Raw genomic sequence first — 11,464 nt, 5'->3', positions numbered from 1 at the left:
TTTGGTCAGGTTATTTATCACAGGAAGCTGGAAAACAATCATGCTCTGATTTTCAAGACCCCGCAAACTGACTAAAGTTGTATCATAAAATCCCCATCCTTGCTCTAACAAACACAATCACCTTCCCTCACCTTCCTTTGTTTCACAATGTGGGAGGTGGAGCTGACGGACGGCATCTTCAGGACCCTGGATACTGAACAGCGGCCCTGCAGCCATCTTGCCAACTGATTGGAGGAGGCTCTCATCCCATTGGACAGTCTTGTAGAGCAGCTCCGCCTCCTGAGCCAAAACAAACACCAGTCCAGTTGAGTTACACTGGAACTGGCCTGGACCAGGAGACCTGAACCTGTGGGACACACAAGACTGAGTGAACACAATGTGCTCCACCTGACTCAGCTGACTGACAGCTGATCCAGCTGTGATCCAGCTGATGTCCCTTCAGACAGTTGTTCATTAGACCAACGCTGCAGAGACTCATCTGCTGTAGCTCAGGTGAAGCTGTGGTGGAAGAGGAAGATGGTTTATATAAAACTATGCTGAGTGAGTTTATCACATGTTTACCTGTATGAGAGTTGTGCAGATCCAGGTTCCAGTTCAGGTGTGAAACTTGACAGCTGCAGTTCAGAGAGAAACAACATCAGTTGTTTTATACAAAAAATGTTATTTTAGGCAAAGCCAACTGATTTGTTTCACAGTCCTCAGCGACCTGAGGTACAGTGGACAGAGTCTGGGGGCACTAAGAGTGTGACACAGTGTTTATTTGTGTAGATCTCCATTGGCTGCGATCTAGAGCACCGCTAGTCTCACTGGGGTCCACATTTACTGTAACGCAACATTTATTGGATTTGTTGCTATTGTAATAATTTACAGTCTGTATCTGAGTGGTTGAAGCAGTAGGTTCATCAGGATACAGTGTTTTTTTTGTGCTCACCTTTAGCTTTAAGTCATCCTCAGACATTTTCAACATTGAGTCATCCACAGACTCTTTCAGCTTTGAGTCGTCCTCAGAGAACTCCAGCTTTGAGTCTTCCTCAGACACGTTCAGCTTTGTCTCTGCTCTGTTTGGGTCCAGTTTGATACCAGAGACACCTGCCAGGAGGAGAAACAAGGCAGATGTCAGAAATAAGCATTTACTGTTCCTCTATGCTGACCATTAACCACAGTTCATTCAGCAGTCGATACATTAATATGCACATTATAACTGTATCCAGTAAATCAATTTGAAGGGTCCAGATTCCCTCCAAGCAAATTCAGCTTCAACTTCCTGAAGCACTGAGCACTTTTTTTTCTAGAAACTGTAACGTGTCATTCATAAAAACTTTGAGGATGCAATGAGCCCAAACTTATTTCACAGTCAGACAATGAAGCAGAAATGGTGTTTCAGTACTCACTGGTTTTGTCTATCGAAGCTTTAATCAACTGGTCCTCACCAATCCTGTAGGAATGAACACAACAGCAGTAGAGTCAGAGGAAAATAATTGCCTTTGTTTGAGTTAGTTCAATTAAAAACAAACTGTGATGATCCCAGACCATACTCTCCCAGCCAAGTTTTAACTGATCTGGTAAGTGTGTAAGTCAGTGACCTTCAGGATCAACCAGAGCTTTAAGTTTCATGTTACCATGGTGTCACCATGTTGGTCTAATCTTGACAATGACAACACTGATGAAGGAAGCATCAACTGATCCATCCCTCTACTGACCCCAGAATCTCTAGCCTACAGTTGGGACTTTCCAAAAGAGCATGAAGATCCTTGACTGCTGAATCGTGCAGTTCGTTGGAGCTCAGGTCCAGGCATCTCAGGTGGAAGGGGTTGGACTTGAGAGCTGAGACCAGAAAAGAACCGCTGATCCCTGACAACTTGCAGTTATCCAGTCTGAATAACGAATAAAAGAAGAAGATTGACTGATGTCAGAATGTCTGATAATTGGTCAGATGTATCCTGATACGTGATTAGTGTCTAAAATACATCACATACAAAATCGTCCACATGTCAGCACAGATTCATCAGCTACTGCTCAAGTCAGTCTGTCAATATACAATCAATGTCTGATCAGACCTGTTGACTAACTGACTAAATACTACTAAATACTTAAAGGACAATTCCAGGCGAATTCAACTCGGGGGTGTATTTTCTATCATTTTAGGTCTAAAAGAAGGAATCTGAAGACTTTCAGTTTAATCGCTCCTGTTTTGCGGTCGTTGCGTCTGTCCCCGCATCGCCACAGCAGCAATGAATGGGAGTGGATGTAAGTTCTGCTGTTTAGCCCTCAAAGCCGCAATTTTTTTCCACAGACAGCGTCAGATGGCTACTCAAACATGCACCGAGAAGTTTATTTACTTCAAGCAAGCCGACATGTTTGTATCTAATTCAAAGTCTCCCGGAGTCTCGCGCGAGACCCAGTTGCCGTGCTCGGTGTGTTCACATGCAGTGGGAAAAGCTACCGTTTGTGTCATAAACACAGGAATATCAACTCTTGACTTGCTTCAATTAAAAAAAACTTCTCGGCGCATGTTTGAGTAGCCACCTGATGCTGTCTGTGGAAAAAAATGTACACTTCAAGCAAGTAAAGAGTTGATATTCCTGTGTTTATGACACAAGCGGTAGCTCCTACTGCGCCTGAATACACCAACACTGCAACTTCGGGCTCGCGCGAGACTCCGGGAGACTTTGAATTAGATCTAGTTTTACAAACATGTCGGCTTGCTTGAAGTAAATAAACTTCTCGGTGCATTTTGAGTAGCCATCTGACGCTGTCTGTGGAAAAAAAATGCGGCTTTGAGGGCTGTAAACAGCCTAAACAGCGGAACTTACATCCACTCCCATTCATTGCTGCCGTGGCGATGCGGGGACAGACACAACTACCGCAAAACAGGAGCGATTCAACTGAAAGTCTTCAGATTCATTCTTTTAGACCTAAAATGATAGGAAAATACACCCCTGAGTTGAATTCGCCTGGAATTGTCCTTTAAGTGAATCAAAGTCTACACACATGCATGCACACACGCACAATGTGAATGGTGAGGGTTGAAGTAAAGTGATCAGATTATTGATTATTAATGAGGAACAACTGAAATGATCTTAAAGTGAAGAATCTTCTTAGTCTGAGAGAAGAACAACTGGAAACAAGAGACAACTATTTCAAATGTCCTTCATTCATTAAACCAAAGTCAACGATTCAAGTTCTAAATGTAGTCTACAACAGTGAGTGAACTGACCTCAGAATCTCCAGTCTACAGTCTGGACTCTCCAGAAAACGGCACAAATCCTCCACTCCTGAATCCTGCAGGTTGTTGATGCTCAGGTCCAGGTGTCTCAGGTGTGAGGGGTTAGACTTAAGAGCTAAGGCCAAAGAAGCACAGCTGTTCGCTGACAAAATGCAGCTGATCAATCTGAATAAAGAATAAAAAAAGAAGACCAAATATTTGATAATTGATCAGGTGTGCCCACATCAAGATCGGTGCCTAAAATAAGTAGAGGGACATTGTCCTTCTGCTGTTGAGGATTATCACAATGTGGCCATCTACACAAATCATCCACATGTCAGGACAAATTTATCAGTTGTTGCTGACCTCAGGTCAGTCTGTCAGTATACAAACAATATGTAATCAGATGTGTTGGACTAAACACAGACTTTAACACTGTGATCCAGGCTGAAGATGATCAAAGTTTAAAGTCCAAGTCCTGAGCCAACTGTCTGAGAAAATAGATGAAATTATAATGAAATGATTATTGTCCCACGGTTTAGTTGTGTCACCATGATGCTCCCACTCTGGAATACCATTTACAACAGTAACAGTCAAGGAACTGACCCCAGATCCTCCAGTCTACAGTCAGGACTCTCCAGAAAACCACTCAAATCCTTCACTCCTGAATCCTGCAGTTTGTTGAAGCTCAGGTACAGGTGTCTCAGGTGGGAGGGGTTGGACTTAAGAGCTGAGACCAGAGTTGAACAGCCGATCTTTGACAAACTGCAGCCCTGCAATCTGGATAAAGAATAAAAGAGGTGAGTTGAGGACAAAGTTGACAACGCATCATCTGTTCATAACTGAAAAAGGTTTAGAAATGACTGTTTTAAAAATTGGAAGTCCAGCAGCTGAAGCAACAGGAAGCAGGTGAAACATCATCATCCGGCTCTCCAACCATTGCCTGTGCAAGCCCCTCCAAGTTCCTGCTATTTCGCCCTCTTCCTCTAGTGGGCCTCCTCCATCCCAGTTCGAATCTCGCATCGAGCAGCCCTTTTCTGCATGATCTTTCGTGGCGAGGCCTGGTCCCAACAACGATATCTGCAGCGGGGATGTTGGCATCTGATGAGCCCCTGTACAGTAACACCTCCCTGGCTTTGGAGACCTTGAACTGCTCTGATGGGCTGGTGAAGGGCTCCTTGGCAGACCGAGCCAGCCACCTGCCCCTACACTGGCCGATGTTTCTCCCCATGTCCCCAGAGGACTAAAACAGCAGAGGCCAGAGAAGTCTAAGCAGGACCCCGTGCTGATAGATCCATGCCTTAAACGTACCCGGGAGAGCGCTCACAGCCACGTCTTCAACTGCTTGCACGTACAGTACCTATATTTAACCTGCTGCTGTTACTAGGACTTGGCTTTGAATATTTCATTACAAACATCACAGAGAAAAGAAAAGATGTGGTCATCAGTCACAGTTACACGTTAAATGCTTTTATAGTTGAGGTGCAATGTGAAGAGAAACGAGGACTATACTAAAACCAGAGAGGAAGAAAACAGAGATAACCATGACAGCCCTCACTGTGGATCAGTATAATATCAATTTCATGTCTGCAGCTTAGTGTCAGTACAACTTCCATCATTCATCTGAGCAAAGAAAAAAGCATGGAATCTGACCTCAGACTCTCCAGTCTACAGTTTGGGCTCTCCAGAAACCCACTCAGATCCTTTACTGTTGAATCCTGCAGGTTGTTGTGATCCAGGTCCAGGAGTCTCAGGTTGGAGGGGTTGGACTTTAGAGCTGAGACCAGAAAAGAACAGCTGGTCTCTGACAACTTGCAGCTCCTCAAACTGAATAAAGAATAAAAGAAGAAGATAAAATTATTGATAATTTGTCAGATGTGTCCTGATCAATGATCAGTATCTAAAGTGAGTAGAGGGACTTTTTTTCTGTTATTATTCTGTCGACTCTCTGGTGTATGACCTAAACAAATGATGCTGTGGCTACAAACCACAATGGACTGTGGTTTCTCCAGTGCCTAAGTAGAAACTCTCTGTCCACTGCCGTTCACACTGAAGTCATGTGATAACACACTGCTTGACACACACTTTGGAAGGAAATAAACTCATGTGACCATGAGCTAAAGTTTCGGCAGCCATTAGTGTCTCGACAGTGGGGATCAGACTGAGTGTTTATCAGGCTCTGGCTCAGTCATCTCTGACCCTTCACCTACAGTACCAGCTGCAGTAACACAGTCACTGCTTGAGTCGCACAAATATTCACACAGATGTATGACAAACTAAATCTTCACTCATTTGAGCTGAATACAGACAAAACTTCAACAGGTCGAGTTGGTGAACTGACTGCAGAATCTCCAGTCTACAGTTGGGACTCTCCAGTCCGGCACACAGAATCTTCACTGCAGAATCGTCCAGGGAGTTGTTACTCAGATCCAGTTGTGTCAGATGGGAGGGGTTGGACTTCAAAGCTGAGGCCACGACTTCACAGTATGTGTCTGTGAGTCCTCCACCAGTAAGTCTGTGAAGAGAGAAAATAGGCTATAAAGTCTGTCAGAATCAAATCAGGTTAAAACTTAAGTAAAAACACAGTTGATGCAGTTGATGACAGGATATGACGATGTGATGAACACCTGATGTTCAGCTCATCTTCTCTGAGTTTGATATAAAACTCTCAGATCTGCACAGGTTTAATCTGGATCTATATTTTAGATGAAGGAGGAAAATGATGACACCTTTCTGCTTCATCAAGATTTGATCAAGAGTCAGGATGACGAAATGTTTAGAAGAACATTTGGACTGTCCACTGTTTTTAGACTGACTCCAGAACAATTTTTTGAGTTCAGCTCAGTGAATAGTTTTAAATGAAAATAATAACAAAAAAAATAAAATAATGAAAACTGTGTTTATCTGAATCTGTTTAACTGCTGACATGATCCACTGATCAATAATTATAATGATCATGACTGGACTCTCTGGACTCACTTAGCCTTTCTGCAGTTCCTCACAGCTGGAATCAGTCTCCATCTTCCCACCACTGTTGTGTTGTAGTTATCCAGGTCAAACTCGTCCAGAACCTGCTCTGACATCTGCAGCATGTAGGCCAGAGCTGAGCACTGGATCGCAGAGAGTCTCTTCTCTGATTTGTTCCCTGACTTCAATAACTGTTCTATCTCCTGATGAACTGACAGGTCGTTCATCTCTGTCAGACAGTGGAAGATGTTGATGTTTCTGTCAGGAGAAATGTTATCACTGTTCATCTTCTTCAGATTGTTGATGGCTCTCTGGATGGTTTCTGGACTGTTGTCTGTCTGACCCAGCAGGCCTCCTAACTGTCTCTGGTTGGACTCCAGAGAGAGGCCATGAAGGAAGCGAACAAACAGGTCCAGGTGACCATTTACAATCCTGAGAGATTTCTCCATGGCTCCCCTCAGGAAGTAATTCAGGCTTGAATCTTGTTTTCCCAGGTACTTCTCTAGGACCTCTGTGTTCTTGGTCACACTGCGATTCCAGTGTTTTCCCAAGAAGTTCTCCAGGACTTTTTTGTTCCTGTCGGTGAAACAGTGGAACATGTAGACTGCAGCCAGAAACTCCTGAACACTCAGATGAACAAAGCAGTAGACTGTTTTCTGGAAGATCACACTCTCTCTTTTGAAGATCTCAGTACAGAGTCCTGACTTCACCAAGGCCTCTGTGACATCCAGACCACACTGCTCCAGGTCTTCTTGGTAGAACATGATGTTTCCTTCCTCCAGCTGTTCAAACGCCAGCCTCCCCAGCTTCAGAAGAACTTCCCTGTCGGCCTCTATCAGCTCTTGTGGACTCGTCTCATGTCCTTCACCGTACTTGTTCTTCTTCCTCTTTGTCTGGACCAGCAGGAAGTGTGAGAACAGGTCAGTCATGGTCTTGGGCAGCTCTCCTCTCTGGTCTGTGGTCAACATGTGCTCCAGAACTGTAGCACTGATCCAGCAGAAGACTGGGACTTGACACATGATGTGGAGGGTCCTGGACGTCTTGATGTGTGAGATGATTCTTCTGGACAGATCTTCATCACTGGACCTCCTCCTGAAGTACTCCTCCATCTGGGCGTCAGTGAAGCCTCGGACCTCTGTGACCCTGTCAACACATTCATCAGGGATCTGATTGGCTGCTGCAGGTCTGGAGGTGATCCAGACTAGAGCCGAGGGAAGCAGATTCCCCTGGATGAGGTTTGTCAGCAGCACGTCGACTGATGACGTCTGTGTGACATCAGACACAACCTCCCTGTTGTTGAAGTCCAGTGACAGTCGGCTTTCATCCAGGCCGTCAAAGATGAAGAGAAGTTTACAGACAGCCAGCTGCTCTGCTGTGACCTTCTGTAATGTTGGATGGAAAACATGGAGCAGCCCGAGAAGACTCAACTGCTGATCTCTGATCAGGTTCAGCTCCCTGAACGAAAGCAGAACCAGCAGACTGACATCTTGGTTCTCCAAGCCCTCGGCCCAGTCCAGAGTGAACTTCTGCACCGAGAAGGTTTTTCCAACGCCAGCGACGCCGTTGGTCAGAACCACTCTGATGGGTCTCTGTCGGACAGGTGAGACTGTAGAGACATCGTCTCTCTGTTGTACAGGGAAGTCCTTAAAGATGTCATTGCACTTGATTGGAGTGTCATGGAGGATCTCCTTCTTAGACGTTGTCTCCAGCTGTCTCACCTCATGTTGGGTATTAACCTCTTCATTCTGTCCCTCTGTGATGTAGAGCTCAGTGTAGACGCTGTTGAGGAGGGTTTCACTTCCTGTTCCATCAGTTCCTTCAGTCACTCGTTCACATCTTCTCTTCAGACTGATCCTATGTTGATCTAAAACCTCCTGCAGACCACGATCTGCTGAGAGAGAAAAGACAGAGTCAGACTGAAGACAGAGTCTGACAACAGTGTTGCAGTCTCAAAATGAAAGAGGAAGTTTTAAGTTTCCATGACTCTGGAAGTAAGGATCTGCTCTCTGCTCTCATTTCCTGTCTTCTCTGGACTGTGAGCCATCAGTACAGAGACAAAAGGTTTCTTGCAGGTCTCTTACCTTGTAGCCACGGGTTTACTGAAGAACGGCTCATCTTTGGATGGATTACTCTTTGCAGATCCTGGAGTCTCTTCTGTGTTCCCCTTTTCCTCCGCACAATCACTCATCTTCTGTACTTCAGTGAGTCTAACAGTGAGACCAGTAACACTGAGTGTGAGCACGAACACAGGAAGTCTTAGTCAGCCACCCCGCTCTCTGCCTCTGCCCCCTCCCATCATCACCACACCCCACATTACAATAACTGTCAACAGGGGCTGTTGCACAAAACCAAGATAGCAGATTAAAGGGATAGTTCACTCAAAATTCAAATTTCACTCATTATCTACTCACCCTCATGTCGACTAAGGGCTGGGAGAAGTTTCAGAGTCCTCCGTGGCTTCTCTGAGTTACAGCGTGGCTCGGTGCAGCACTGCATGTTCATATGACAGTTGCGAACGGAGCTCACTTTTCTTCGTCCAAAAAGACACACCAAAAAAACATCCAAATACCTCCATACTGCTTGTCTGTAATGTCCCTTTTGTATTGAAGCCCCAACATGAGAAATTGTTCTGAAAAAAATTAAATAAGTCTATGTTTTAAGCTTGTTTGTAGCGGAAGCTCCCAGTGTTGCTCTGCCGGAATCTCGCGCGATTTGCGGAGCCGTGAACTGGGTGTCAATGCAAATCACGCAAGATTTGGACGGACCAGGAAGAGCAATGCTGGGAGCTTCCGCTACGAACAAGCTTGAAATATAGACTTATTTAATTTTTTTCGGAACAATTTCTCATGTCGGGGCTTCAATACAAGGCGGACATTACAGACGAGCTGTGTGGAGGTATTTGGATGGTTTTTGGTGTGTCTTTTTGGACGAAGAAAAGTGAGCTCCGTTCGCAACCGTCATATGGACATGCAGTGCTGCACGGAGCCCCGCTGTAACTCCGAGAAGGCACGGAGGACTCTGAAACTTCTCCCAGCCCTTTGTCGACATGAGGGTGAGTAGATAATGAATGAAATTTGAATTTTGGGTGAACTATCCCTTTAAACCGGTATTTCCAGTTATCATGTCTTAATTTAGTGAAGAAGCCTCTTTTATGACTTGAATTGGAACTTCCTCATTTAGGCTATAGCAACCTATTTAGTGGTAGTTTGTCAGATATCACCACAGGAACATTTGAATAAAGGAACTATTTACTGCACCCTTAGAAATGTTTATATTGCCACTAAAATATTTACAGTAGAGTCAGTTTATATTTTAGGCAACCTGTTCCTCTTTAGTCGTGTTAATTCTTTGTGTGTTTCAGTTAACTGTTATTATCATTATTTGACCGCATTTCTTTTACATTATTTAACTCTGCAACACAAGTGTGTAGCTACAACCGGGTATTTGGCTTTGACTCACTGAATTGTTGTTAGAAAGTGTAGGCCTATGTTGCCTCTTTTTGGGGAGAGTATCACTCAGTCTGTCCTGACAGAGTGTCTGTAGCCTATTTCCAAAATGTAACAATCAACTACTTGTGAGCTTCCGGAAGGAGCAACCTGTGTCGCTCAGTAAAAAGTTGAGCTGCAGCCAGTGCCTTTTCCCTTTTCCTTTAGGCTACTTCATCAGTAAATCAGTGATCGATACTGCTGTCTGATTTAGTTTCAGTTTTGTCATCTGGACTGAACCAGGTTTCACAGATGAGGTTTTGTCAAGTAGTTTTTCAGTTATCCTGGATCTGGATATCTTAATTCCACTTTTGTGAAGGACTTTGTATTGCTGCAACACTCAACATTTAAACATTGTTGCATGCCCTTCCCCCCTACTTTTACTTTCTATTTCTTCCTCGCACAACCACAATGGCCACTGCACTGCTGCACCTTTATTGCACTGTTTATGGAATTGCAAATACTTTCTTTTGTCTCTATCTATTTTTATACTGTGCATTAAAGTAAAAAAGTAAAATATACCCTGTAGCTTCTTTGTACAACTCCACACAGAAACAACAGAATCATTTTAACAGTACTCACCATGTTCTCCTGCCCTGTTGATTGCAAAACAGTCTGACCTGAACAAAATCCAATAAAGGCAATATTTTTTGGCCAGAGCTGCTCCACTTCTCCTCTGCCACGACTGTAGATCCACGAGGGTGTGGCTACAGGATGCCTCTCAGTCTCTTAAAGAGACATGAGGGTCTCACTCACAAAAAACACTCGAAATAAATAATAATATATATGAGAGAGTTGTCTCATGTCTCCATAGTGTAAATATACTTTATTCTGAAATAAAGTCTATATAGGCTACTGTATGCACTTTATTTTCAAATAAAGTCTATATACTGTGTACACTACATGCACACACCTCAGAGTGGTGTGTATAATTTATACACTTTTAGTAACAACTGTATCTCATGAAAATTCCCCAAAAGGCCACGCCCACTGACAAAAACTCAAGCTTTTAACAATTTTTTACCTCCATGATCTTCAGATGAGTTTCACCAAATATGAATTTGATCGGAAGAAATCATGAGGCGTTTGTAATTTTTTAAAAATAAAGTGAACCTGAACATGTGTTTATACTGACACTGAAAGTCTGTATATAAACTTTTATTTAATAATTTAAACCACTTGTCGTTGTCACATACATGTTTACAAAGACGACATACAAACAAATTCAGATTAGATTTTTTATTGTTTAAAGTCATTTCTGAAGAAAAACATAAACAGACTGTCGTTGGTGACTGGAAAAACATAGTCAACTCAACTCTATTAAATTTAGGTTAAACTAATTTTGTTACAATAGAATTATTTGTTAAACAAACAGATTAAAAAATTACTAAAAAAAATTAAAAAAAAAAAAAAGCTCAGGGAGGTGAGTCGTGTGCGTAGCTTATAACTAAACCTCCAGACAAAAAAAAATGACTGAGGAACAAAACGTATAAATAAATGCTTTTTAAAGGGAAACGAAAGGCTGCGGTGACGTAAACCCAAACTCAGACCTTGACGATCAGTGGTTCATCCCCAAATGTGACAATAACTAACAATGTGATTAATAAACCAAACAGTCGAGTAAAGACGAGTGATGAACAGGTGAAAGGAGGAGAAGAAAAAAAAACAAAAAAACAATTAAAGTGATTAAAAAAAAGGAAAATGCTTTTTCTTTTTAATATAATTCCTCTATGGAAAAACCAATCACCGGTTATTTTCCCATGACTGATTAACCAATTATTTGTTGCAGGTTGAATGTGTATAAAGG

At 43.1% G+C, this 11,464-nt stretch overlaps 1 protein-coding gene and 1 pseudogene across 3 annotated transcripts in view; both read right to left on the bottom strand.

Annotated features, from left to right (window-relative positions):
- Positions 1-5,397, bottom strand: part of LOC146980945 (NACHT, LRR and PYD domains-containing protein 1-like) — a 70,799-nt pseudogene extending 65,402 nt beyond the window's left edge. Inside the window, exons 1-9 of the transcript XR_015036622.1 lie at positions 5,368-5,397; positions 4,859-5,032; positions 3,812-3,985; positions 3,218-3,391; positions 1,701-1,874; positions 1,392-1,435; positions 932-1,089; positions 562-614; positions 132-346 (exon numbers count right to left, since the gene is read on the bottom strand). The product of XR_015036622.1 is annotated as an NACHT, LRR and PYD domains-containing protein 1-like (transcript). The remainder of the gene's footprint in view (positions 1-131; positions 347-561; positions 615-931; positions 1,090-1,391; positions 1,436-1,700; positions 1,875-3,217; positions 3,392-3,811; positions 3,986-4,858; positions 5,033-5,367) is intronic.
- Positions 4,995-8,398, bottom strand: LOC146980944 (protein NLRC3-like). Of its 2 annotated transcripts, XM_085785857.1 has the most exons (3): positions 8,254-8,398; positions 6,185-8,063; positions 4,995-5,720 (listed from the first exon to the last, which is right to left on the bottom strand). In XM_085785857.1, the coding sequence occupies exons 1-3, from the start codon at positions 8,285-8,287 to the stop codon at positions 5,462-5,464; spliced, it is 2,172 nt and encodes a 723-aa protein (XP_085641983.1). In that variant the 5' UTR covers positions 8,288-8,398; the 3' UTR covers positions 4,995-5,461. The 2 variants fall into 2 exon arrangements, with proteins under 2 accessions (XP_085641983.1, XP_085641984.1); XM_085785858.1 differs by lacking the exon at positions 4,995-5,720 and having other exon boundaries at positions 6,181-8,063.
- Positions 8,399-11,464: the final 3,066 nt, after the last annotated feature.

Source organism: Trachurus japonicus, chromosome 9 (assembly GCF_045865225.1).
Source record: "Trachurus japonicus isolate A0001 chromosome 9, Traja_1.0".
Classification (NCBI taxonomy): Eukaryota; Metazoa; Chordata; class Actinopteri; order Carangiformes; family Carangidae; genus Trachurus; species Trachurus japonicus.
Note: the sequence above shows the minus strand (reverse complement) of the source record. Positions and strands in the feature narration are given on the sequence as shown.